General features: G+C 42.2%; 1 protein-coding gene across 1 annotated transcript; it reads right to left on the reverse strand.

The window, feature by feature from the left end:
- Gtf2e1 (general transcription factor IIE subunit 1) lies at positions 1-27,946 on the reverse strand. The gene is made up of 5 exons (XM_048422981.3): positions 27,787-27,946; positions 23,338-23,804; positions 8,483-8,684; positions 3,012-3,253; positions 1-1,921 (listed from the first exon to the last, which is right to left on the reverse strand). The coding sequence occupies exons 2-5, from the start codon at positions 23,783-23,785 to the stop codon at positions 1,497-1,499; spliced, it is 1,317 nt and encodes a 438-aa protein (XP_048278938.3). The 5' UTR covers positions 23,786-23,804; positions 27,787-27,946; the 3' UTR covers positions 1-1,496.
- Positions 27,947-27,955: the final 9 nt, after the last annotated feature.

Genomic DNA, 27,955 nt, shown 5'->3' on the forward strand with positions numbered 1-27,955 from the left:
TCTAGTCTAATTCCAACACTGCTTTAATCAGTGCCTTTATTAATACATTTTCCACAATAGAAAAGCACACTCATACACATACTCATATAAAATGCAACAAAGAACACAGTTTCAACATTAATCATGGTTTAAAAATTAACATTTCTAGAACCATGAAAGCTTAAAAAACAAAATTTAAAAGTTGAACAGTTCATGTATTTAAGATAAATACATAAAAGGTATTTTAAGGCAATTCATTGCCCCCTTCCAAAAGAGTTGCAATAGCATCCGATTGCACCTATGATATTAGATGATGGCCAGAAGTCTCTGACATCTTTAAATGGGAAGAGGAGTCATTCTAGCCATGTTCCAAAATGTCAGAGCTAGAAATGAACAAATTTTAAACAATAATAAGTCAACTCAATATTCAGTCATCCAACAACCAGGTAAATGAATCATCACTTTATACAAGGCTCAGATACTCTAAAATGCTCTTCGCTTCACACACATACTACAAAACAAAAATTAAAAGTCACAATGCAAGGGGAAATACTCTAAGATGTAATTGCTGTAGACCGTACATGAAAGTCCTTTACTTTGAGAGTTCTGCCTTGAGGAATAACACCATGCTAAGATGCCTATGTTCCTTGAGGTCACAATGCTCAATGTCTCAGGGGCAGCACTAGGATATGATGTCTGTAAGACTCAAAGGAGAGACACAGGCTTTGATGGTGTGGCGCAATCAGCCATTCTACTGCTTTCTCCTGGGAAAAGCTCCCTAATTAAGAGCATTGGCAAAGGCCTAGAGAACAGGAGGGAAGTGGGACCAGGCTCAGCTAAACATGGAGATGTACAAATAAATCATACTGGGGCAGTTGTAAGGCGCTGTCCCCACGCTCTCAGTTCTTCAATCCTGGACACAGCCCCCTTACCCTTGTGCGTGCATGCTCTCCTCTAACGTCTCCAGGAGAGCATGGTACCTGCTGCTCTCTGTAACCCTGGACATGTGTGCGCCCTCTCCTCTAACTTCTCTTTCTCTCTAGCCCCTTTTACAGGTTGACCCCAAACTCAAATTGGAGGAAAGATGAAGTATTTGGGGTTCCCCTAAGCAGCAATCTGCTTCTTGGTAAGCTGCTTTGGTTACAGAACTACAAGGAATTGTTTCAAATGCTTGACCAGAAAACAGTCATATTAGGATAAGATTACCCCAGTAGGGGTCTGTAGGTAGACAGGAACATTTTAGTCTGAGTGAGAAGAAATATGTCCTAAATATGAAGATAAGGAATTACGGAAAAATATTAATACTTTAGTAATAAGAGGGAAGGGAATACTCATAGCCCACCTACCTTTCTTGGAAGTTTCTGACATTTAGAAAAAAATAAAAACCAAACTTTCTCTCCTGTTATGCTTTTGTACTAGATTAACAGGTGCTTTACAACATGAGGGCAGGAAGCCACTTAAGCACTTGTGGGGAGTTTCTCTCTGAAATGAGCTAACGGAGGAGAGAGCAGGAAAGCTCACTCAAAGAGGTCCTCAAACATCCGCTGACCCATGGCTATGTATGCCTCCTTCTCCTCTGGGGTCATCTGGGCTACCAGCTCTGGCCGCTGGCTAACTTCACTGTAGGAGAATGGACAGCCAGCCACCATAACAATGGGGTCATCAGCTACTTCCTCAAACTCGTCGTCTTCCTCGTCCTCATCCCGGTGATGGGGAGCCACAGCTGCTGGCCGGGGCGGGGAGTCATCATCCGACTCACTGGTCTCGCTCTCCGAGTCACTGCCATTGGCAGCAGTCACTGGCGCGGACGCTCCCACCGAGCCGGCTGTCGCTGAGGAAGTCTTTTTCTCATGAATGAGTAGAGCTCGCATGACCTCCTCATTGTCATCAGGCCCTGTGTGGGCTTCCTCACGCTCCTGAAATGTGTCAACATCGATGCCACCTGGAAGTTAAAACCCAGAAAGTCACAACCCCACAATACAAACAGCATTCATCTGTAACTAACGAAAAATAGACTTCAATGTGTTCTGTTTAAATTGGTGACTAACATAGCGCAGACTTCACTGGCTCCATTTTCTGAGCTGCTGTTCTACAGAATATCTAAAACATTCCTTAAAAATTAAGCCTTAAGTAGCACAATGACTAAGTCCAGGGAATTTGCAGGTTTACATACGTTTACCTGGATGTGAATTCTCCCCCTCCCCACAAGCTGCACTATTTTAGGAGGTGATAAAGGGCGCACCTTCTAAGACCCTGGGTAAGAATGTGTGGGACAGCAGCCGGTGTACCGGGGACAAGGGCATAGCCCTTCACCTTGCTCAGAGTAAAAGCCAGAGGCCTTACAATGGCCTATAAAGTGCTACCTTCTCCTGGCCACCTACCCTTATCCGTACTCTGTTCCAGCTACAGCTGGTATTCCTTGTAAAGACAGGCACACTCTCTCAGGGTGTTTGCACTGCCCGTTTGCCCTCAAGAGTTCTCCTCTACCGTCCCTCCATCCCATCTTCACCCAACTGCCACTTTATGAAGGCTGTTTGTGCCCAGCACCCGTTCTCTTGCACAGTGACCCGGGCCAACTGCCTCTGTTACTTCTTAAGGATGTGGAGTCTGCCACAACAAAACTCTATTTTCCTTATTCACTGTGACCCTATTCAGCCACCGGGACAATACCTGCCACGTGGTAGGCACCGAGTAGGAATTTACTAAATGAATAAAATGGCAGTTTCATTTTCCTGAAGCAAACTGCACAAACTTCAAAGTCATTCAGAAAGGTGCGTGTAGCACCCATACGTGTGGACAAGTAAACACTAATGCATATAAATATAAACAAATCTTTTAAAAATTTACAAACCTAGTTCTTGTTTTGACTTTACAGACAGAACAACATGCTGGCTGTTTTTAATGCTTATTGCTCAACTTCACACAATGAATTTTCAATAAAACCAAGAATTACTCAGGCATCCCCCTTTAAGCCAATTTAATTTTTGACAAAAATCCATGCTATAGCCATATTACTGACTTCTTATTCTTACCTTCCTTCATCTCCTCAGAACCAAAGGCCCCTTGGACAGTGCTCTCTCTCAACCAAATGGGTCTCTCTTTGGCAGATTTCCCCTCCAGCGAGGTGCGATGAACATCATCTTGGTCATCCATATTAATGACCACATTCTGAGTATATAAATCCTCATAAGAGGGGCCTTTGCTGGTCCATGCTTCCCGGTGGTGCCCACCTGCCAGGCCGGCAGCCCCAGCAGTAGTGGCTGCTCGGTCCTTGCTGTAGAAAAAGATTAAAGAACAAGAAGAAAAGTTAAGGTCTGGGCACTGAGCATGAAGGACAGCTGGAGAGAGGGCTAATGCAGTAGCAGTTTGAACAGAAGCTGCCTAGCAATCCGGCAGGCATGCTTCAACAGCTCTCAGAGAGCTCTCTAGAACCCAGGGTGGAAGCTGCATGGATTACATCAGACTTAAATTCTGCAAACACTGCACCTTCTCACATTTATGAATAACCAACGTTTCAGAGATTGTAACATGTCCATTAATTTGCATGGGGAGAAGGGCAATGAAAGCCTACTTAAAGATACTAGTCTGGAAAACAGCTCCTAGTCATATTTTCTACGAAAATTTTGTTTAAAACAAAACAAAATAAAGATTATTGTATTTTAAAAATATTTTCTTAGTTTAACTTTAACCTAGGGTGGTTTTGTGTGTGGCTATGGAAGAAGTTAGGAAGTTACTCTACAGCGTCAGACCTCAACATAGAATTAACAGTCTCCTCCTGCCTCTCAGAGGACAGAGCGCTCTTCAGAATGCCAGTGCACCTTTCTGTTTCTATAACTACACTATCTGCCCCCAGCCATTTTCCCCCTCACAGGGGCTCTGATCTGTTTCTTGGTCTGGCTTGCTCTTAACTTCTACAGCCTTCTTTGCCTGCTGGAACGCTCTAACCCTGATGGATCCTTCTCTCTCCAATCACTGGGCTTCCCCATTTCTATGAACCAAGCTAAGTTTGCCTTCTCCCTGCTTCCTATTTTCCCTGTTTTAAAGTTTTCACTCTTGATCTATACTGATTTGTTTCTACCATGCCTGTTGAGAGGTTTCACCCCACAAGCAATCATGCTTCCTGAGATACCTGCTCAGTCTTCTGTGATGTTTGTCCAGCACCACAGGTACTCTAGGACCGTATGATTCCCCTCACCTCTCTCACAGTTCTCTAAGTCACTTCCCTGCATTCTGTTAGCCTTCTGGAAGTCAGCTCATCTGAATCTTTAGTCATCTTTCCTCACAAGCCACAGGAACCAGCATCCTTGCTGTTCTGTTCGTTCTGGCTTTCTTCCTGGGACCACTTCAGAGCGCCCTGGGCTGTCTGTTACATGTTGAACTGAGTTTCTTCTCGTGTGCCTGTGTAAGAGTCTGGCTGGCTACTCGGCTCTATAACCCTATGCGTCTGACAACTCTCTATAGGTAGTCTCGGGCTTAACCTCAGCCCTCCCGCCCTGCCTCTAGGTCCTATACTTTTGAAACCAAGCAACAAGCTATTTAATGCCCACTTTACAGCAACTGCCTCTGCATTCTTTTCATTATCTTACCTGCACCCAGGGATACTCTGTGCCACCCTTGCCCACAGCCTTTCTCCCTGGCACCAGTTCTATCTAGTCTTAATACTTTCTTTTAACTCCTCTCTACTATCTCCTTGTTCCCACTCTGGATCTGACCAAAGAGATCCACTCCATCTTTATGTCTTGCTTTTTTAAATATCTCATGATATAATTGCAAGCACTTGACTTCCCTCTACCTTCTGTTCCTTTCTGTATTCAAATGATGTTGACTTTTGTGTTGTTTACCACTTGCCTCACTTTGGCCATATCTGTCACTAGACATTCCACCTCCCTTCACTGCAATCTCACTACTTCAGTGCAGCTTGGCCTTTTACATCGCTCTCTCCCTTAGCATTCATGTTCCTTTCATTTTCTCGTCCTGATTCATTTTTATTTTTGTTCTTATCCTACATGCAGAGTTCTCCCTGCTCATCTCACTGCTTCCCCAACTCCTTTCAATGCTATGCTTTGTCTATCCTCAGCCAACATCTTCACTTTTTCTATCTGCCTCAAAAGTTGCTTCCAGAGTCAGCTAACTCCAAGCAGGAGAGAGAAGGCACAGCGCTCCAGTGTGAACCTGTCCTTACTTTATTACTGTTATTACTCGGTCAACTCTCTGAGGCTGTTTTTCTTTATACATAATCCTCAATCAACTTCATAGGGTTAACTTTTGACTATCTCATGCAGTCAAAAGAGGTACTATGAAGAGATAGAAGGAAATAGTGAGAAATGACAACAGGAATGAATGAAGAAGGCCACCCTTGAAATCTGACTTCCGGGAGGGTAGCAAATGTGATCTCCCTAGAAAGAGGAAACACAGAGGGACGACGCAGGGACTGAAAAGGGACGATCAAATGGAGAGGGCAAGGGAAGGCAGGGTAAGCAGGAAATCCAGAGGGACAACTAAAACTAAGAGCTATTTGAGGGGTTGGACGGAAACCTAATATAGTAGAGGTTTCTCTTCCCTACTTGCCCCAAACAGACATCTCTTGTCACCAAATGAATCTCCAGTGCTGGGAATGGGTTATCTAATTGAGTTGTTGGCCAAAGCTGTCCCATGGAAAGCCCTCCAAAACCCAGACTATTGCCAGGGTCATTGGCTGCTCTCCACAAACTGATGGGTAAGTGCCTATTGCTGAAGACAACCCTGACAACTCTGAACACAGAGAAGTCAAACTGGTGCTTATCTAGAGCCATCACCCCTACTGACTAGCACTGGTGGTAAGGAAGGTCCTCTGCACGCTGCCAGAGGAGAAGGGGAAAAGCCAACCCAGGTACAAACATGGAAATCTACAAGGTGCCTGCCTGCAGGATACACTGGCGCAATGACAGCACATGAGCTGTGAGCGTAGCTGACCACTATCTCATTGGAGTTAAGACCCACTCCATGCGAATCATTAACACTGCCCTGTTGGGGGTCAAAGATCTGAGACTAGGTAGGTATGGATCTAGGGGAAAACCAAATACTACTGATTCACTAAAGGGCAGTAGCAATAAGATGATTCCTAATACCATTCTGCTAGACTCAGATCAATGCCTTGCTCAGCCATCTTCAGAGAGGCTTCCTCCTGCAGCAGATGGGAGCAGATACACAGACCCACAACTGGACAATGTGCAGAGAGTGAGAGACCTTGGAACAGTCGGTCCTACATGGGCTGCATTGTCTTCATTAAATTCCTCCCCTCAGTGATCAGGGAACTGCGGAAGATGAGGTGGAAAACCTCTTAAGAGTTAATGGGGGTGAAAGACACCAAGGAAACAGGTCTTCTAGACATATGAGTACTGACACACAGACGAACTGGGGCAGCGTACACAAGGCCTGCACATGTCCAAGCCATTGGGGTCCCAGTGCGGAGGGGAAGGGGACACATGACCCCATCTTTAATCCAGAAGCTAATTGATAATCACTCGCAAAGGAAAAATTAGTTTTCTCCAATGGAATCTCGCTGGGTATATAAACCACACCTAAGGGCAGGCACCATACTCAGTAGATGGCCAACACCAAATGAACTCAACATCATTTTTGGAGGTATTTTGTCTGATAACGCTTCTCTGGGTTTTTTCCTTTCCCCTTTGCTTATATATTATGGTTTCCAGTTTTGTTTTAAGAATTTTCTATGTATGTGAATGTGTGTGTCTCAGCATCTGTATGTATTTCTTGTGCCTTTTCTATGGCTCTTTTTTATGTTGGTTTTGTCCTATTCCAGTTTGTCTGTTTTTATTTTATCTTATATTGTTGATGTTATTATTATTATTATTATTTTATTATTATGTAGATGTTTATGTTTTCTCCTGAGAAAAAGAAACACTGTGGATTTGTGTGAGTGGGGAAGTGGGAAGGATTTAGAAAGAGTTGGAAGAGGGAAAATCAGAATCAGAATATACTGTATGAACGAAAATCTATTTTCAATAAATAAATAAATAAATATGAAACAGAAATGTCAAACCCCCACACAAATACAATCATAATTGTGAGCTCTAGAGTTAGGAGCAGGTCTGTGGATACGAATTCACCTTAGTGTCAGGAAGAAGGAAAGGAGACGGGGCAGAACAAGAGAACACTCCCTGACACCAGTTCTCCCTCAGGCAATTCAAAAAGTAATCTAATTCCTATGGGTTAGAAAGATGGCTCAGAGGTTAAAGGCATTTGCTGCTCTTGCAGAGAACCTAGGTTTACTTCCCAGTACCCACAGGGTAGCTCACAACTAGCTGTAATTTTAGTTCCAGGGGATCTGATACCTTCTAGCTTCTGTGGGCACCAGACATATATATTTGTGGTGAACTTACATACATGCATGCAGGCAAAACATTCACACACATAAACTAAAAGCAAATAAATTTTTTAAAACACAATGCCTTTTCATGGCATAGTAGAACTAAGTCTGCCTAGTGATTCAAACACCACAGCACATTGAAAAAGGAGGAAGGAGCCACTGTTTGCAGTGTTAACTCACGGCTACACTATATCTTCAGAAGACTGCATTAAAACTGAGCAAGACAAGAAGCATGTGTTTAAAATGTTTCAGAAGACTAAAACAAAATGCTGTATGCTCTCACTCATACATAAGCCCTAGCTTTAAATGTTTACATATGTGTGCATGTGAGTACACACATGGGTGTTGGTCATAGAACTAGAGAGAGAACAATAATTAGAGGTTTTGAGGCACAAGGGGTGTGGATCTCGGTTGGCAAAGAATAAAATATATGTGACATCAAAATGGAAAGAGGAGGGGACCGTGTGGGATGTAATGGTGTATATGGGGGCTGCAAGTGGAGGCAGGGGCCTGGCAGAGAAATCAGGGAGGAGGGTCAGTAAAAACGAAGCACATATGCAAACAGTCTAGCAAAGTGTACATGCTAATACAAAAGCAAACACAAATCTATAGGAAAATGCTGTATTCCTGAGAGAATTTTGGCCTTTAAAAGTTGACTACGAGTCAGGCAGTGGTGGTGCACGCCTTTAATCCTAGCACTCAGGAGGCAGAAACAAGTGGATCTCTGAGTTCGAGGCCAGCCTGGTTCCAGGACAGTCAGAGCTACACAGTGAAAGCCTATCTCGAAGAACCAAAAAAATTTAAAAAAATTAAAAAAAAAATGACTAAGAAAATTTAAATATTCCCAAGAGGCACAACTAATTTGGGATTAGCTACAATTGGCTGAGATTTGCAGGCTCAACCAGGAATGGTTGAGGTGAAACCTGACTACTTAAAAGATTTTTGTCGCAGGCTTCCATTCTACTACATTCAGTAACAACAAATCTGATTACAGGCACAAGTTAATAAGACAAGCACGGCAGAGCTGAGAACCTCTGTGGCATTCAGTCTTCAGTTTCTGGAGTGTTCACTCTGGCCCTCCAAAATCAAAACCAAAGCAAGGTGGAAAAGGTCAAGGCACAGGCTTCCACTCACCTCTGCTTCAGGGCCGGAATTTCTGTGGGTTCTGGTTCAAGTATCTCATAGGCCAAGTTTACATCCTCTGTCTCCCGAAGCAATGCATAAATCGGCTCAATTTGTTCATTAAATCTTGCCAAAAGTGTGCGAGCATCTTTTTTGGGCATTGCTGATTCATCTTCTTCTACCTCTGTGTGGCAAAAGGTACAGCGGAAAGTTCCTACAGAAAAAGTCAAATCTCAGGTCAGAAGAAGGAAGTATTCCAGAGAAGCCTTAGCTCCATGCCTCCACCAATGTTTTAGTAAAACTTTTACATCAAAAAGTCAAGAAAAACTGTACAATGATTACCTATGTACCTACCATCTAGATTCTACAATTTTCTAAAATTTCTAAAATTTCTTATTTACCTGATATGTCCATCTTTATACATGCCCATAATTTTTATGCATTTCAAAATTTCATCCCCAATAGTTTTTGAAAATCACAACATTTCTAATACATTTATATTTATTATAATTTACAGCTTATTACTTAAAGCTTAGTGCTTCCAAAAGTTTTCTTCATATATTACACAATTGGATTAGTATTTTAGAAAACGCCACATAAATACCTAAAACTAAAAGCTGTTCGTGGTTTCAGGCATTGCCACAGGGCTATTTCTTTTATTTGTGGTGTTTTTTAAGAGTTTTTAACTGTATGCTTGTGTGCGCACACATACACATGTATGTGCAGGTGCCAGTGAGACAGAAGATGGTTAACGACCCCGCAGCTTAAATTGCATGAGGCTGTGAGCTGCCTGACTGACATGCTGAAAACTAAACGCGGATCGTCCTCCGCAAAGGCATGGGGTGCTCTTAACAAATAGCCACCTCTTTAAGGGCTATCATTTAATGTTTATATACTATTTGTATTTAAAGAAATGTATTCAAAGCAATCTCAAAAGAAATTCAAGGAACTTATTTTGCTTTCATATCCCTTACATTCAACATAGAACTGCAATGATATTTAGGCTCTCCTCCCCAGCTCTGGTTCCTGTACCACCCTAGTTATTACCCTAACCTCCTGATCTGAAGTCTATTTGATAGCTCAATCTCTAACACCTGCAAAGTAATATCAAGACCCTGCAAAATTTGGTCCCAAAATATTATAACCCAGTCATAAACATCTGTGATTAACAAATCCTTTATTTACACAGTGTTGTTTCTAAAGTATGCCCTTGCACTTTTTGATCTATACACTAATTCTGGAAAGGGCCAGCAGAACCAAGGCTCTCAAGGAATTCATAATTTGTCCAAAGTCATACAGCTAATACAGGAAAATAACAGCGCCTTTAGCTAGGACTGTACCGTGATGGATAGCATCAAGGTCACCCAAATAGCTGGGCGATGGGGAGGAATCAAATCAGCTCAACTATGATGCTAACTAGTGTCTTACTACCTAACAGTCTGCACTACTACCAGACGTGCGATTCCAGTTTGGCCTTACTCCCAGGGCATGCATTCCTCCTTTCCTACAGAACTACCTGAGGGATTAAGGAGGGTAACTGACTACTAGTGCAGGACACATAACAAGGACTATCTCCTCCCCTCTTTCCCAGTAACAGAATAAACAAAATAAGCATTTCTATTTCCGTATGACACCAAATCCTCCAGACATTTTCCCAATTGAATATGTTTCCAGGCCTCCTACCCCCATGGCCAAGAATAAGCGAATGCTTTGATCACTCATCACTTCTAGAACATTATCTTCTCAATTTTCTACATCCATCCCCAGTACAGAAGAGGACGGACAGTACCTCAAAGCTAGGAGGCAGCCCAGACCTCATGGCTAGGCTGTGGTTGGTTGGTTGGTCAGAAAGAATGTCACATTAAATGTAACCATCAAAGAAGCGAATCAGAACCAAGTCATGTAGAAGACTGCCTGATAGACAGACATGGACTCTGCAAAACCATGGACAATTTCCAGTGAATCTAAGTTACTACTGATCCTTTGCCAATCAGTTTTACCCTTTTGCTATTCTAGCCACATACATAAGATACGGCTATTAAATCTATTAAAACACCCCATTAAAGAACTAACCCCATTTTTATTTAACATTTTAAAGTAATATTTATATGTGTATCTGTGTGTATGTATGTATACAGTCACATGTAAGCACCCATATACATGTCACAGTGTATACATAAGTCAGTTCTCTCTTCCCGAGTGTGGGTCCCACTCGGGTTCTCAGGTTTGGAGGCAGGTACCTTTACCCACTGGGCCAGTCACCAGTTTTTGAATCCTCTAGAAAATTACCAAAGTCTCTCAAGCACCATGTTACTAAAACAGTTGAACACACCTCTTGACATGTAGTTTCTCTTGCATGTGCAAATTTAAGTGTTTGTTATATGCATGTCTGGCTAAAGAACATAAAGATTTTGGAGTCATCGGGGCTGGGAGGACAGCTCAGACAGTAAGTAAAGTGCTTCCATTGAAAACATGAGGACCTAAGCGCAACCCCATAACCCAGGCTTAACAAAGAAAAGGCAGGACACGTAGTATGTATTTATATATAGTTCCAGTACTGGGGAGATAGGCACATCCCTGAGGATCAGCCTGTCTAGCCTAAGAGACAAGTGCCAGGCCAGGGAGGCACTCTGACTTAAAAATATAAAATAAAAAGGACGGCATTTGAGGTACCAACACTACAGGCTGCATGCTCCTGCATACAAACCAACATGTACATACAAAAGACATGAGAATTATCAACTGGACAAGAATACCATTTACCAATGTTAAAAAAAATAAGTAATTTTCCTTTTCTTTTTTGATAAAAAACATCACATTGCTTTTAGATATCTGAATATATGTTATTAATATGTTATTCATTGACTGTTAAAACAGATATGCTTTAGAAACCCACTTACTACAACTATTGAAAGCTCAAGAGAGGCTATCAGACTAGAAAATCAAATATGAGAGTACAAAACACAGGGGTGGTAACTAATGCCCAAGTAGATCACATATCCAAAGAGACTTGGGAGAGCAAGTACAAGAATCAATAGACAAACTCAATGCAAGAAAGTTTCTTAAGACAAGAGATGACAACTTCATGTGGAAAAACAAAAAACCCAGGATAGCTAAAACAATCCTGTACAATAAAAGAACTACCAAAGATATCACCATCCCTGATTTCAAGCTCTACTGTAGAACTATACTAATAAAAACCACATGATATTGGCATAAAAAACCAACAGGTAGGTGAATGGAATCAAATGAAAGACCCAGAAGTAAATCCACACACCCGATTTTCAACAACAAAGTCAAAATTATATAACGGAAAAAAGAAAGCATCTTCAACAAATGGTGCATGCAGAAGAATGCAAATAGATCCACACATCTATCACAAAAATAGCCCTGAACACATCGGCACAGGAGACAACTTCCTGCCAGGACACCAATGCACAAAGGCTAGGATCAACAATTAATAAATGGAACCTCACTGTCAATAGGACAAAACATAAGCCTACAGAATGGGAAAATATTTTCACCAACTACACATTTGACAAAGGACTAATATCCAAAATATATAAAGAACTCAAGAAACTAAACAACAAACCAAATAATCCAATTAAAAAATGGGGCACACACCTAAACGAGAGAATTCTCAACAGAGGAATCTCAAACGACCAAGAAACACTTAAAGAAATGTTCACTATCCTTAGCAGGAAATTTAATTTGCAGGAAAATGCAAATTAAAATGACTCTGAAATTTCATCTTATACCAGTCAGAATGGCTAAGATCAAAAATACAAATGACAGTTCATGCTGGAGAAGATGTGGAGCAAGGGGAACACTGCTCCATGCAATGCATGGGAGTTGGTGGGAGTGCAAACTTGTACAGCCACTTTGGAAATCAGTATGGTGATTTCTCAGAAAATTTCCCAGTTCAAAATCTCAATCTACCACAAGCCCAACTATACCATTCTTGGGCATATACCAAAAGGATACTCAGTCACACCACAAGGACACTTGCTCAACTATGTTCATAGCAACTTGATTTGTAATAGCAAGAACCTAGATGTCCTTCAACTGAGGAATGAATAAAGAAAATGTGGTACATCTACACATTGGAGTTATAATTTAGCTGTAAAAACAATGAAATCATAAAATTTGCAGGCAAATGGATGGATCTAGAAAAAAAAAATCATCCTGAGTGAGGTAACCCAGACTCAGAAAGACAAACAATATAAATACTCACTCATAAGTGGATATTATCTTATAAAATAATGGATAGCCTTGCAACAATCCACAAACACAGAGAGACTAGGTAAGAAGGAGGGTTCACGGGAGAGGCAGACACTCAGATCTTCCTGGGAAGGGGAAATAGCAGAGACTTTTTGAGTGTACTGAGGGCAGGTGAGGATGGGAACATGAACAACCATGTTGGAGCGAGGCGGGGGGGGGGCATTTTGGGGTCAGGTAAAAATCTGGTGCAAGGGAATCTCCCAGGAATCCACAAGGATAACCTTAGTTAAGGTGGCTAGCAATAGAGGATATGTAGCCTAAACTGGCCATCTCCTGTGATCAAGCAAGACTTCAAGGGGAGGGAGTTGGGAAACCAACCCAATTCATGTAACCTTCAACCTACAGTCTGTCTTGCCTACGGGATGTGCTGGGGTAAGGGTGACCTATACACATAGATCGGTGCCTAGCCCAATTGTCATCAGAGGTTTCATTGAGGAACTGGTGAAAACAGTTGTGGACGCACAGCCAAGCCTTCGGCAGAGCTCAGGGAATCCTACAGAAGAGGGGGAGAAAGGATTACAGGAGCCAGAAGGGCCAAGGACACCACAAGAAAACCCATAGAATCAACTAACCTGGGCTCACAGGAGCAAACCGACAACCAGGGAGCCTACATGGGACTGACCTAGGCACACTGCATATATGTTACAGTAGTGTAGCTTGGTCCTCTTGGGGGACTCCTAACAGAGGGAACAGGGGCTGTCTCTGACTCTTTGACTGGCTTTGGGACCCTACTCCTCGCCGGCCTTAATACAAGGGGAGGTGTTCAGTCTTACTGCAACTCGATGTGCCGTATCCTTTCCGTTCACATGCACGGGGGACCTACCTTTTCCTGAAGAGAAATGGAGGAGTGGATTAGGGGGTAGGGACTGAGGTAGGGTGGAGGGAGGAACTGGGGATAGAGAAAGGAGGGGAAACTGAGGGCAGGATGTAAAACAAACATAATTAAATCAATAAAAACAATGATGATATAAGCAGAGAGCAGGCTGGTGCCCTTCTGTGTGGAAGTTTTACTAAAACACCGGTGGATGCATGGAGCTAAGACTTATCTGGAAGGTTTCCCGCCTCTGACCTGAGACTTGAGTTTTCTTGGAACTTTCCACTGTACCTTTTGCCACATAAATACCTAAAACCAAAGCTGGTGGTGGTTCTACGCATTGCCAAAGGGCTATTTCTTTCACTTGTGGTTTTTTTTAAGAGTTTATTTTTTAATTGTGTTTGTGTGTACATACAAACACATGTATGTGCAGGTGCCTGTAAGGCCAAAAGACAGTAATGGACGTCTGAAGCTTAAGTTACAGGATGTTGTGAGCTGCCTGACAGAGATGCCAAAAACTGAAGTCAAGTCACGTTATAGAGAACACACAAGCCAGATCTTCCAATGGGAGCAGAGAAAGGGAAAGCTGCACAATACTGTGGACAAATCTGACGATGACAGGATTGGCAAGGAAAAGGGTTACATATCTATTCTCACAAACTATTAAAGAAAGTTACTTTATAAATATTCCCATGTATTCATCAGAGGCAAGTCTGTATAATATTGTCCAAGCTTGACATATATGAGAATAAAGGCTTAGAGATACTAAGTTTACTACATTACATCTTGAAAACAAAAACCACTAAACCTTGATTCAAAACACAAAATGTCTGCTTCCAAAGACTAAACTGAATTTCACACCCCTTCCCAGCTTATTGTCTCTGCCAGCTTGAATCTAACAAACTTGCCCAGAGCCACTTGCTTCGCGTTAACATGGAGGAATGGGATGTCTTCCTTTAAAGGCAAAGCTGTATAGACTATTAACTGCTTCTAAAAGTACTTTTAGCTCTCTTTGATAGTCTCTGTAGAGGATCATCTTCAATCTGTCATATTAGGTCCTATGTTGGTGTGAGTGTTTTAGTTCAACAGGTATTTAGAAGCTGTGGTTGACCTTACCTTGGATGGCTTATTCTTGAATTCCTCACACATACTGCATACATTATGTTAATATGGAGACAGGAGACAGCTTGGAATAGTCAGAGAACAATTAATGCTGGCACACCACCACCAACCTCTCTGAAGTCCTTACTTGTCTTTTGTTACTAGTCTGCCTTTCAGTTCTGGTTGACTTTGAAAACCTGATCCTGTATTATTTTCCCATGTAGATACTAAGTACTCTTCTTAAGTAGGAATAGAAAAAGGAAGAAATTGCACCAAAGAGTTTAACAAGCATTAAGTGCCTATCGCATGGCTGGCATTTACTTAGCTGACCGCTAACCTATTATGTTTGCTAGAAGGATCAAAGTAAATCCAGTTGCAAATAGGCATTTGAAGTAGGGAGAAAAAGATACTTTTACAAATAGGCATTTCAGAACCATTTTAGGATCATTTATTTGATAGTACAGCAATGTCCTAGCTCTGTAATGAAGGTAAGTCACACATCAAAGAAAATGGGAAAGAATTTCTGTATCATTTTAACTTTCCAAATATAAGAAAGGAACAAAACTGAATTCAGAGTGGAGAAGGGTGGAGAAAAGGACTTGTAACAAAGGGTAAAAGAAAAACCACCAAAAAGTCAATAGAAGTCGAGGCAGGGTTTCTCTGTGGCTTTGGAGCCTTCCCTGGAACTCACTCTGTAGACCAGGCTGGCCTCAAACTCACAGAGACCCGCCTGCTTCTGCCTCCCGAGTGCTGGGATTAAAGGCGTGCGCCACCATCGCCCAGTGAGACAGACATTTAAGTGCTGAGTACACTGGGCAAGGCCTGCGCACCTCGCCTGCCTCTCACAAGTTACTCACTTTAACTGATACCCATTGAGTATTCAGCCAAGGAAACATTAAACACAAATAAAGCCAAGGCGAAAAACCTGTTTCACATCCTTTGTTCGACAATGGAGTGCTTGGGATACCCATAACCAAGACAAGGGCTACAATAATAAATGATGACACTCGTAGAGGCAGCAAAAATCAAATCACAATTAACTACTGAAGATGGTATTCCTCCTCCAACTACAGACAACCCAAGGGCTATCTACCCATCCGTGTCTCGCTGTCAAACATCTATCAAAGGTGTCCATCAGACTGAGATACCATTTAGTCATTTTTCCTTTACTTTTAAATTAAAAAAAATTAAAAATTTAAATTTTTTTAAATTACAAAGATTAAATTTAAAAGTCAAAATAGGCCCAACTACTCTGATAGAGTGCAGTGCTGCATGAGTCATCCCAATGCAGCCCACATCCTCGAGGTTGGACAGGCAAGGGACGATCACATGACTACTGCACAGAAGCCTCGACCAAAATCAGTAGGTCTGATGTCCTCATGGCTTTTCCACATTATGCTTTCCTAAATCCGGCCAACCCTATTCTGAGCTATCTTCCTGGTGCTCATATTCTACTGGCAGGCAGTCAAGATAAAGAAATACCATCAACTACGGGTAAGTATTACGAAGAAAGGGAGAGAAAGAAAGAGAAGCAGCAGCAGAGCAAAGGGGACACCGCTTTATTTCTCATACAAAAACTCAAGGAGTCACCCATGATACGGCATCATGGTCCCACAGGCATCTGGGCAGTGAGGATGGTTCTTGCGAAAAGGCAAGGAAAGGCATCCCTGCTGCTCACAAGATACAAGATGGCTGTTGGGAATGTGGGCAAGGGGCAAAACCAGTCCCAAGCCTGGGAGACCTTATGAGCTCTGCCAGACTGACCTGTCTGAGTACAAGGTTTCGGGGCATTCCAAAGAGACAGCTGCAATGACCTGGCCTACTCTTACTTCTCCAAAGCACTATCCATTCCTTTGTTACAAGCTCTAAGAATTCATTTAGGGGGATACATATATCAAAATATTAAGTCAAATACTGAAATCTCAAAAAGCCACCTTTTATTATATCTGATTATCAAACTACTTTCCTAATACAAGTGGCTTCAGTTTAATTTGATATGGGAAAATAGGTGAAAAAAATTATTATTATCTAACACACATAACAGCAACATAGTTATGTTTCATAATTAGTGTACCTATCACAAAACTAAATTAATTCATCCCTTAACAATTCACTGTATAGCACTGCAAAAATAAATAAGTACATAAAAGGCCAAAATAGGGTAAGTTTAGCTTTTTTGAAATTGAGATCTTAAATGTATTGATGATAAACAAAATACAATCCCTACCCCCAAACTGAATTTATCAAGGAAGCTGGCTTTTGTCCTCCTGCATATGGACATTTATCTAGTTTAACCGTCAACTACTCCCAGGTTCTGGGACTCATTGTAAAGAGGCGACATGTAGCAGAGCTGGGGAAGAGTAAACTAACAACATGACCACAGTGCTTGGATGACTGCTAAAGCTGCAATGCAGTCTCTAAGTCAGCTAATCTGCAGCTTGTCGGCATCATTTTCTAATTAATGCATCTTGCACACAATTTTGAGACCCAGAACTCAGCAATAGAGCAAACGATCCTAGATTTCTTGAGTTTGTGCTTTGAGCATTTCAGGAACTGCAAACACTGCTTACAAGACATCTACTGCTCCGAGCAGTGAGGGATGAAGACAGGAAGAAGTAACTCATCCTATCAAGGCAAACATTAACACATCTGAAAGTTTCACAAATGTCGGATCCTAGTTTAGATATCAAGTTGACTTGAATATTCTAAATTACTTCTAACTCATCAACAGAGAATGTCTAGTCCCACTGTTGGCTTTGAGACAGAATCTCACTCTTTAGCCTTGGATGGCCTGGAACTTACTAGTTTAGGCTAGCCTTGAACTTGTAGCAATCACCCTATTGTGGCCTCCTGAGTGCTGGGATTACAGGTATGAACCACTATAATCAATTACTGTTGGCTAATTTTGAACTATTTATAACTAAAGATTTTATTTAGCCAGTAAATTCTTCTTAATACTAATACTAAAATTGATTATATCTTTCCTAGGGAACCTGAGAAAATGGGCTAAATCCCCATGAAGACTCCCACACCCCTCCCTGATATTCTGTGCAGAGCATCCCAGCAACCCAACCCTCCCATCCCTAGACCTGTGACTTGACTTACCTACGCCACCCCTATACGTTGATGCTAAGATTTTATTAAGTAAATGTATTCCTTTAAGAAATTCTAATTACACACACTTCAAAGTTGATTTAATATGAGTTTCTGTGGGTCTTTAGGTAATAATAAAGGCTTCCAACATATTTCTAACTCTAACACTTGAGAATTTTATTCCACTTAAAATAAAACCACAGTGCCACATAAGCATTTATAGAAGTCAAAAAAACTACATTCTTTAGGCAATATTCTAACTACTGAGAAAAATTTTATCAAGAATAAAATGTATATATACAAAGGAATACAAAGCATTCTATTTACAATAGAGGGCAAAAAACAAAATAATCATGCTAAGGCAGGGAAAACCAGACCCATTAACTGTATCTTAAATGCTATAAAAAGAAATAAGAGTTTGGTACCTTAAGCAACCAAGAGACCAAAAAATATTCTAGGCTTCCATTATAAATATAGGTAAAATACAAAAAGGCTGATGGTTTGGGTGATTTCTTTTTTTTTTTCCTTCTTGAAAACTTCTCTGAAATTACGGGTGCATATTTTTAAATTAAAAATGGAAAACATAAAGCTATTTCCGTTTCAGCTAACCCTAACATATAAAGAGAATAACACATGTTGCTAAACTTAACTCAGAAGTGCCATTAGCTACATCACATGTGACTGCAAGTGTTAAGATAGAAATACTGAGTCTATTTACATTGTTAGAAAGCTTGCTAAATCTAAAACATGCACTTAGGAACCACAAAATGCTATTCTGCTGATCTGAGGGATCTCATGTCATGTCTGTTTTAATTATATAACCTCCCCATATTTCTGGAACTGAAACAGCTATTTTTGTCTGATTAAACTTCTGAAGCTCAGAACTGGTGGGCAGAGACTACCAAGCTTGTCCAACCTGCAGCCCACTAGCCATATGCTAACTATGAATGCAGTCCAATAAAAAAATCATAAATTTACTTAAAACATATTTAGGGTTTTTTTTCTGTTTTTTTTCAATTTTTTTTTTTTTTTGCAACTGCATTGCACATGAACTGTGTGGATGACCAAGTTGTGTTGCTTGTTAAATGTTGACCACATTGAAAATTACTCTAAATGGGGGAGTGGGGAGGGAGGAAGGCTCTCCATAGACCAAACATTCATAGCTGGACCCAGGAAGACCAGGATGAATGGCTAAGATGGAGAAAATCTACAAATCTGTAGGAAAAGAATAGGTGGTAGGGAAAAACTATACTATAGTATGAGATCACTGGCCTATACATGAATTGACAGCAAAATAATCCTTCCTCACTGAATACAGAATTCCCCATGCTCCTGGGGAGTTCATCTAGGAGTTACTTCCTTTTGTTCATTAGCAAAGAGCTGCCCACATATTTGAGTTCAGAACTTTTTACCAAAGTATCAAAGTATGGAAGGCTCTAATCCAATTACTAAATGTTACCTGAAGGTAAAATAAACCACAGTTCAACCTAGAATTGCTGAGGACAAAATAGAAAGAGGAGCTCTCTGGTCCCCATCTTAGCTAGTGGATGACATAGGCCTATATTCTATGCACCTAGAAGGTAAAGGCAGAAGGTCAGTAATCAGATCATTCTCAACTACAAAGCAAGCTCAAGGCCAGTCTGGGCTACCTGAGTCCCATTCTCAAAACCTAACCAACCGAACAAAGAAGCCCTTCAGTCCTCTCCATCATCACACCAGAGACACCATTAACCTTCAGTATCAGCCTGCAAATAGGATAAATGTGAGGTGTGCAGAGGACTGAGGTTAGGAGGAAATGGACTGTGTACAAGTGTAAACAGTGTGTAAATATTATCAGAGAAAGGACCCCGTAGCCCTGCCTCATGTATGTTTACTTCCCATTTTCTCCATAATGAAGTCGGGAGAGATAAAAACTAAACAAAACAAGGAGGAAATAAAGGGGGTGGGGGATCCCACAAGGATTTCTAAAGACAAAGGAAGACTATCAAGGTATAGTAGTTTAAGAATTAAAACACACACACACAAATGCTTGTTACCTCTGAATTAACACATAGAATGGAACCTAATAAACAGCATATTTTGTTCTTCTGTAAAGCCCGGTAAGAGCCACATCATTATCAGATGGTAAGCACATTAGACAACAAGAGTCCTTGATTGATCACAAATTTTCAGTTATGCTAAGTCAGGCTGCACCCGGAGCAAAAAAGTCACCAACTGAGCTTTAGTGCAAGCTTTTCGGATGCTCTGTTCTCGATGACATCAAGAGTTAGTGGTTTTTCCTGCTCTCCCACAGACCTTCTCCCTACATTCATGCTATCACCCTCATACTGGAAATACAGTCTGTGCTCAGACTAGCAACAAAACGTTCATCTCAGCTTTAGTTTCTTTTCAGAAAAATCTTTTCCTGCCTTCATTCGCTATCAGCTCCTTCACGCTAATAACCCTAGCTATACTTGTGAATCAAGACAACTTTTCCAAAGGCTATCTGCTGATTACAACTCGTTTCATCCACACAAAACATGGTGATAATCAAAAAGCAGCATGGGTTAATATCTATAAAAGTTTCACAAAAATGAAATAGGACTCAAATGATGAATAAATGCAGAAGCATATTGCTACAGATTAACTTTCTGAGAAGCTCGACACCACCTCTCACTGTCATCCAGTAGGATAAGACAGACCACGGTAACATCAACAAAAACAACAAAACCAGAACCCTTAACTGCTGTAAGAAACCTAGTACAGTAAATGACAAAAATCCCAAGACTTAGCTAGCCTATTTATGAAGAGCTCCGGGTACATTCTAGAAATTCCTCTGGCATACGCAAACAATGCTTACACCCAAGATAGTTAATTAGATTTTCTGATGGTCAAGATCTCATAGCCAAGCATTGTACCTCATATTTATAATCCCAGGATTAGGGGGCCTGGCGTAGAATTACCAAGAGTTCAAGATCAGGCTGTGTAAAATAGTGGGCTCCTGATCATCTTTGGCTAGAGCTAGAGCGTAACTCTATCTTGAAAATACAATAAATAAACAACAACAACAAAAAAGAGTTCTCCTACTGGACTTAACTCCCTAGGTCCAAATGAGAAGCAGATGGAGGGAGAACGTGAGCAAGGAAGGCAGGATCAGAGGGAACCCTCATCCGACGATGGATGGAGATAGAGACGGAGACCCACATTGGATCACTGGACTGAGCCCCCAAGGTCCAAATGAGGAGCAGAAGGAGGGAGAACATGAAAAAGGAAGTCAGGACCGCGAGGGGTGCGTTCACCCACTGATACAAGGGGACTGATCTAATGAGAGCTCACCAAGGTCAGGTGGACTGGGACTGAACGAGCATGTGATCAAACCGGATTCTCTGAATGTGGCTGACCTGGGGGCTGACTGAGAAGCCATTGACAATGGCACTGGGTCTTGTTTCGTCTGCACGTTCTGGCTTTTTGGGATCCTAGTCTGTTTGGATGCTCACCTTCCTAGATCTGGAGGGAGGGCTGAGGACCTTGAACTTCCCACAGGGCAGGAAACCCTGACTGCTCTTAGGACTGGAGAGGGAGGAGGAGAGGGAGTGGGGGGAATGGGAGGGTATTGGGAGGAGGGGAGAAAGTGGAAATTTTTATTTATAAATAAATAAATAAATAAAAGAGTTCTCCTAGTTAGGTGTGAGCCTTTAGATGAGAAATGTCTCCCAGAGGCTCAAGTACTTGAACACTTAACTTCCTGCTGACGGTACTATTTGTGGAGGGTAAACTTTAAGAGGTAGACCCTTGCCAGAGGAGGTATGTCACTGGGGCCAGACTTGGAAAGTTTATAACGTCAGTCCCTGACAGTTAGCTCCCTCTGCTTCCTGCAGTGTAAATGAAGCCTAGTATCTTCTTAGCCTTGCTGCTCCAACCGCCTGCCATCACGTCTTCTCCACCATTACAGACCCGCCCTCTGGAACTGTAAACTAAAAGTAAAAACTCTTTCACAAGTCAGTTTCGGGTGTGTTGCCTTATCACAGTAACAAAAAGCAACCAATGCACGAGGCAGGGTGGTACCCGGATAAGACACCAGCACTCAGGAGACCGGGGCAGAAGGTCAACAGTAGTTCAAGGTCAACTCAGTGAGTTCCAGCCTGAGCACAAAAGGGCCATCTGGTCTCAAAAACAAACGACAACCAAAACAAAAAACACAAAACCCTCTCTCCCAGATAAAATGAGCCCACTAAAAGTAACAAGACAAAACTGGTCCAAGTATTTGACAAAAAAAATTGTCTCATGCCTAGTTTAATTTAAAAATAACCATTTAACCCAGCACTTTAATGTTTCTCATATTAATGCCAGATATACTATATTTTTGGAAAACATGGTTCATAAATTGTGTTAATGAAAATTCTTAAAAGTACAGTATCTGATTAAATGAGGCACATCATATATGCTATTAACAACTCTCTTCCATTAATTGATCTAAATTATTGATCCATTTGTTAGATTAAATTATTTGGTCTGGTTAATTCTCATTTAATCTTTTAGGTCTCAGCTACTCCTCCCTCTGGAGACCTCCCCCAAATCCACAGCACATGTCCTAGTTACACACTCTACTGGCAAAGCATTTAAGCCTATTGTGTCAATGTGAAGGGACTCTGGCCAGCCAAGGCCTGGTAAACATGGCAGGGAAGGCCTTGTTCCTCTCCCCCACTCCCTCTGCCTTGCTAAGACCCATTAGATTATATTCTTCAGGTTACCCACCAAGGTCTATTTCTTTATTTGGTCACTTCCTCCTCCTAAGGCTAACTACCAAAGATCAGCTATCAAGAGCCCCCTTTGGCTCACCTAATTAAGACACCCAATTAAAATTAAACACCCCATCCTAACATGGGATTTTCCCCTTTACCTTTATAAACTGCCATTTCCATGTGCCACATCTGTCTCCTCTCCATCTCCTTTGCCCCCCTCCCCCCTTCCCCGCTCAGGTCCCCTATCTCCCTCACCACTACATCCTAGCCCATCCTAACACAGACCTCCCCTTTTCCTCCTCTTAAAAGTCACACCTGCAAGGTCATTTGCTGCTGTTTCTGCCCGAGTGAGGAAGCAGCCACTTTTCTTTCCCGCTTAATCAAGGCTCTCTCTGTGAAAACAGGTGTTTGGGTGTGGTTTGTGCTTAATCTAGGGTCTGAGTGGGAGTCCCCGCTATACAGGGGTCTCCTTCAATATGCTTATAAGCTTGCCTGCCAGTGATGGACATAAATAGACTTAAAATAATTTGCTGAAGAATGAGGTCACAAGTCAGAAGAGCCTCAAAGTGGCAGAGAATCAACCCAGAGATTAGGCTGCAGCAGCAAACAGGGTGGGGGGCTCAGGAGCGCCATCAGTGGGAGAACTCCATGGAAAGTACACTTCCGTGTGAAGGAAAAGGGCAATGCAAAAACTCCTCAGAGTTGTAAGCCAAGCATCCAAGACAGCAGAGCTGTATGCTGATTCACACTGATCTACTCACTCCGACAAAGCCTATGATTGGCTTACAACTTAGAACAATTACAAAGAGCGAGTAGCCATCTTAGTTTACCTGATTCATAAACTGGGTAAGTCTCACCTGTCATAGGGTCAAACAGCTGATTAGCTTCTAGGTCCGTGAAAGTACTGCAACAGACGGGACATTTGAAGGAAGCCCGATTGGTGGAATTTCTCTCATCCGTCTCAATCCTCCTTCTCATGTGGTCCAGTTTGTATTTGACGACATTAACAAGAGTGCGATAGTTGATGAAGTAGTAGTTATGGCGTGTGGTTTTCCCATCCGCAGCCGTCTCTACCCTCATTCTGCACTTGATGAACTTGTCTCCCTTCAAGTTGTTCAAAACAGACCGAAGCTGCTTCCGGTCAAACTTGAGCAGCTCCAGCATGTCCTCTTCCTTTACACAAGGGTTTCGGATCAAGATGTCCAAAGTCAACACGTGCTCAATGCCGTAGAAGCCCCGGATGACATACTTGGCTAGCCGTTTCAATGCTGCTGGAACCTCGGTGAGGACATCTGGGTCTGCCATCTTCAACAGCAAGCTTCAACTATATGGATTGGGGGGTGGGGATTAGTAGGCATGAGGACATGATAATCATTTTAATCTACAACCACCTCTAACCGGTAGCTGTCATTGTTCTTAAAGCACCACAAAAGCATTCAGACATTGTTTTAAAAGATTTCTCACACTTCAGTATTTAACAGAAAGCCAGGTCTTCTTCTATAGCACACAAAAGACCACACCTAAAGAGCCTGACATAATCCTATGTTATTTCTGACAATGATATATTACATCATCACCACTTTGGTTCACGAAGAGAAACAGGAACAAAACACAAACCTCTGAGAGAGTTCACTATTCTTAACGGCATGCTCTCTAGGAATGGCGAGAAATCAAGAGAGTCCGAACAATTACCCTAGACTACACTTCTTTTCAGCAAAATTTTCCCGCTAAGATTCAAGAATGTTTACATAGTAACACTTCCACGTTGAAGTCACACACTAAGAACAGAATAAGCACATAAGTAACTTGCCGTTGTCGGGATGAGAAATTAACGCTAAGATCCAAAAGTGCTTTACCAGCTTTGGAAGTTAAATCTAATTATTCAGTAAATGCCTTCTAAACCTTAAAAAATAGGAAGGAAAAGAAGGATGGGACCCCTTTGATACTCGGCTCCTTGAAGAGCAAAGCAGATGCCGACAGTATCTATCTTGCAGGCCACAGCTCAGAAAGCTGTGCTCTTCAAGTCTCTGACATGTGACAGCGCCTGAGCTGCGGACTCAAGTCAGAGAGGCTACATTCCGGCTGCTGTCTGAGCCTGACCAAGGCTTACACAGGCTTCACTCAGAAGGAAATGGGTGCTGTGATGAATGAGAGCATTGAGTGGTGCCAGGAGGACGTGCTAACTAGGGCTGCTTCCACCTAACTCTGATAGGACCAGACTGAACTAGCCAGGCTCTCTAGGCTCTCCGCAGACCACAGCTGGCATTTCTGATTATACAGAAAAGAATTTAATAGACACCTGCTGAACCATTTCTATGAGCATCACATTGTGATTAACCCCAGTTTTCAACTGAACCTTTAATTGAACTCTGAAGTAACCGCCCTATCAGATTTAACGCTTCTTTCTGTAAGAAATAATATCTGCAGTACTATATTATAAAATCCTAAATAACCAATACATACACTTTTTATGGGGAGGGGTGGTTAAGGTCATACTTACAATAAAGGAAAAATTAGGTTACAATATCTATTTTAAACCACAGTACTCAGGCATAACCATACACACGTGGAGATAACGAAGTAGCGCCTAGACTCACTAGGTTCAAACCGGCAATCCTAGAGCCTCGACGTCACCCTAGATGTTTAGGAATGTCTGGATTCATTACCAAATCAGAACCACAACACACCATCAGATACTTTTGATCATCTTTCCAATTTTGTCTACACGGTGTACTAAAAACCAAATTTTGCTTTTTCTTCTACATGCCCAGTCATTGACAGAACAGAACACAACTTCAGAAACATGCCAAAGGTCAGACGAGGCCGTCACACCTATCGTTTTCTGTATCGCCTCCCATTGCTTTGCTCTCCTCTGTCCCCATCCTCACACTCTAAGATTCAGAGCATTTGCTTTCAACTCTGCAAAGTCGAATCAGTTAGCTAGCATTTGAAGCATACTAACCAACCCTGGGCCCCATTCCCAGGAGCACTGCTTCAGCTAATATAGAAGAACCAGATTAGGAATGCTCCTAATTTTAAAATCCCTCTAGATTACTCTAATAATCAACAAAGTCCATGATCATTACTCCAATCTATCCCATGGCTATTTTGCATCCTGCAAATGAACACTCCGCATGGAGAGGTCCCTGCACTGCTCGCTGTTCGGCCTGGCTCCTCTGTCGGATGGACCTCCGCGGTCTTGCGGATCAGTGCAAAGGGGTGACATCAAGGCTTTTCTGGCCAACAGTTTGAAGCTTGGAAATTCCAGGCCAACTTCTTACTGTTGGCCCCAGAAAACCCACAGCCTCGGTTTCCTCACATATGTAATTAAAGTGCCTTTCTCATGCAGTTAATGTATGAATTAAATCAGATCTAACATGCTCTGCTTCTGGGCTGGTATATGGGTTCAACTGAACAGAACAAATTCCCCCATCTGACTTCTTACACCAGTGAGCTGATGAGATGTAGCTGGTGGCATTGTGGCTGTATCAGGTGCTGTAGTAAGAAAACCTAAACTGAGAAAGAAAGGAAGAATTGCAAGGACACGATGAATGCAATTTGTTACAGAAACACAATCAAAAGGACCCAACAATATGCTAGGAAAAAAAAAACCCAAGTAGCGTTTCGAGCCGTTGTGAGGAGGGGAATGCATGAGGAAGAGGTAACCTCACGTTCAGAAGCCTGACTCGGGTGAAATACATGCTACTCCCCTGAAGACACACACAAAGGAGTAACTAATGAAACTGGAGCTCAGGCAGGCTGGCTAGTCCAAGACTCTCAAATTTTAACTCCTCCTTCCTGACCAGAGCCTTCGCTCCTTCACTACTTCCCCAATCTAGACTATCCAGTCTCTGGATCAAAGCCACTGAGATTGAGCCCTGAAACTGGCAGCCCATATGGAATGTTTAGAACATTTTATGACTCAGTTGTCCACATGTAACATATAATGCATATAGACTTCAGCGTCCCACAACTCTTAAAAACTGGAGATAGTGAAAAAAAAAAAAAACAGTGAGCCCACATTTCCAGATTAGTTAGTTTCTACAGTCGCTGACACCTAAGAGAGGAACTTCTCTACTCTATGGAGCCTTCTCGGTGTAATGTTCTTATTTTATCTCTCTCTTCACAGTAAACAGGCATCTCCCAACTTCACCCTACCCAGTCTAGACCTATATTCTAATTGTACAAACATTTAAAAACTGCCAGGCGGTGGTGGTGGATGCCTTTAATCCCAGCACTAGGGAGGCAGAGGCAGGCGGATCTCTGTGAGTTCAAGGCCAGCCTGCTCTCTACAAGAGCTAGTTCCAGGATAGGCTCCAAAGCTACAGAAAAACACTGTCTCAAAAAAACCAAAATAATAACAGCAATAATTAAGGACTGCCGTGGCCCAGGTGTAGAGTTGGGAGAAACAAAGCTGAAATCCCTCTGCTTTTGCCATAGTTAACCTCATATCCACACACCGGTTCCCTCAGCCCTCAACGATAAGCCCAAAGTATTTTCTTAAAGGTCTTTAGGCTTTGGGTCATGTTATTTGGTCTTCGCAACAGTAGCATCTAATGCTCTCCTTCACATTTCCTCATAATTTGTACAGTTTCTACCTACATCTCTAGGATCAGAAACTTCATCTTGTTCACCAACGCTAGCACCTAGCATAAGCTACTCAAGTACTTAAATCAAACTTTCAATACATCTTCCGGGCACGTATCCTGTCAGCTTCCACAGAATTCACTTGTTTCACACCTGCATCCACAATAACGACAACTATAAGGCATCCTTTTCTTTTTAAACCTGTCACTACTTTAAGCAAGGAGTTACGAAGTTAAATTTGTGATAAAAAAAAGACTACGCTGGATGAAGAGTGGAAGATAAAAGAACAAAGTGGGTGCAGGACGCCTGGTTTGTTACGACTATTTCAAAATACTACTTCCCAAGTTCTAGAACTTGGATTCGACGAGGCCTCTACAGTTTTTGTTACTGTATTTCACGAACTCTCCATCCCTTCGTCCTGTAAGGGGCCCGTGCGAACCCAGGGACCCTCCACCAGCTGTGCTCAGGAGCGTCCAGACTCCGACACCCCACAGTCCCAGGGGGCTCCCGGACCACAGTCGATGCCGCCGAGTCCGTCCTACCCGAGGTCGCACATGGGCCGCTCCCGGGCAATGGTTCTTTGGAAGATTAAGAAGAGGACCAAGACAAGAGGGTGGTCGAGGAGAGGGGACTAGAGAAGGCGGGGACGGACAGGAGAAAACCATGAAATACCACGCCAGGTCAGAAACCGGGAACAAGGATCAGGGAATAAGGTTTACCCAAGCGGATGCTCCAACACTCCCACTACAGCCGCTGTCGGCACCTCAACTACCGGCCTCAGCCAGCCCACGCCACTTGCGAGACAAGGACAAACGCCTAATTCCTGCGACCAGTTTGGAAACCACCCGTTAATCCGCACGGCGAAGCTTTCACTCAAACCACTCATGC

The sequence above is a fragment of the Myodes glareolus genome, chromosome 2 (assembly GCF_982192425.1).
Source record: "Myodes glareolus chromosome 2, mMyoGla1.1, whole genome shotgun sequence".
NCBI lineage: Eukaryota > Metazoa > Chordata > Mammalia > Rodentia > Cricetidae > Myodes > Myodes glareolus.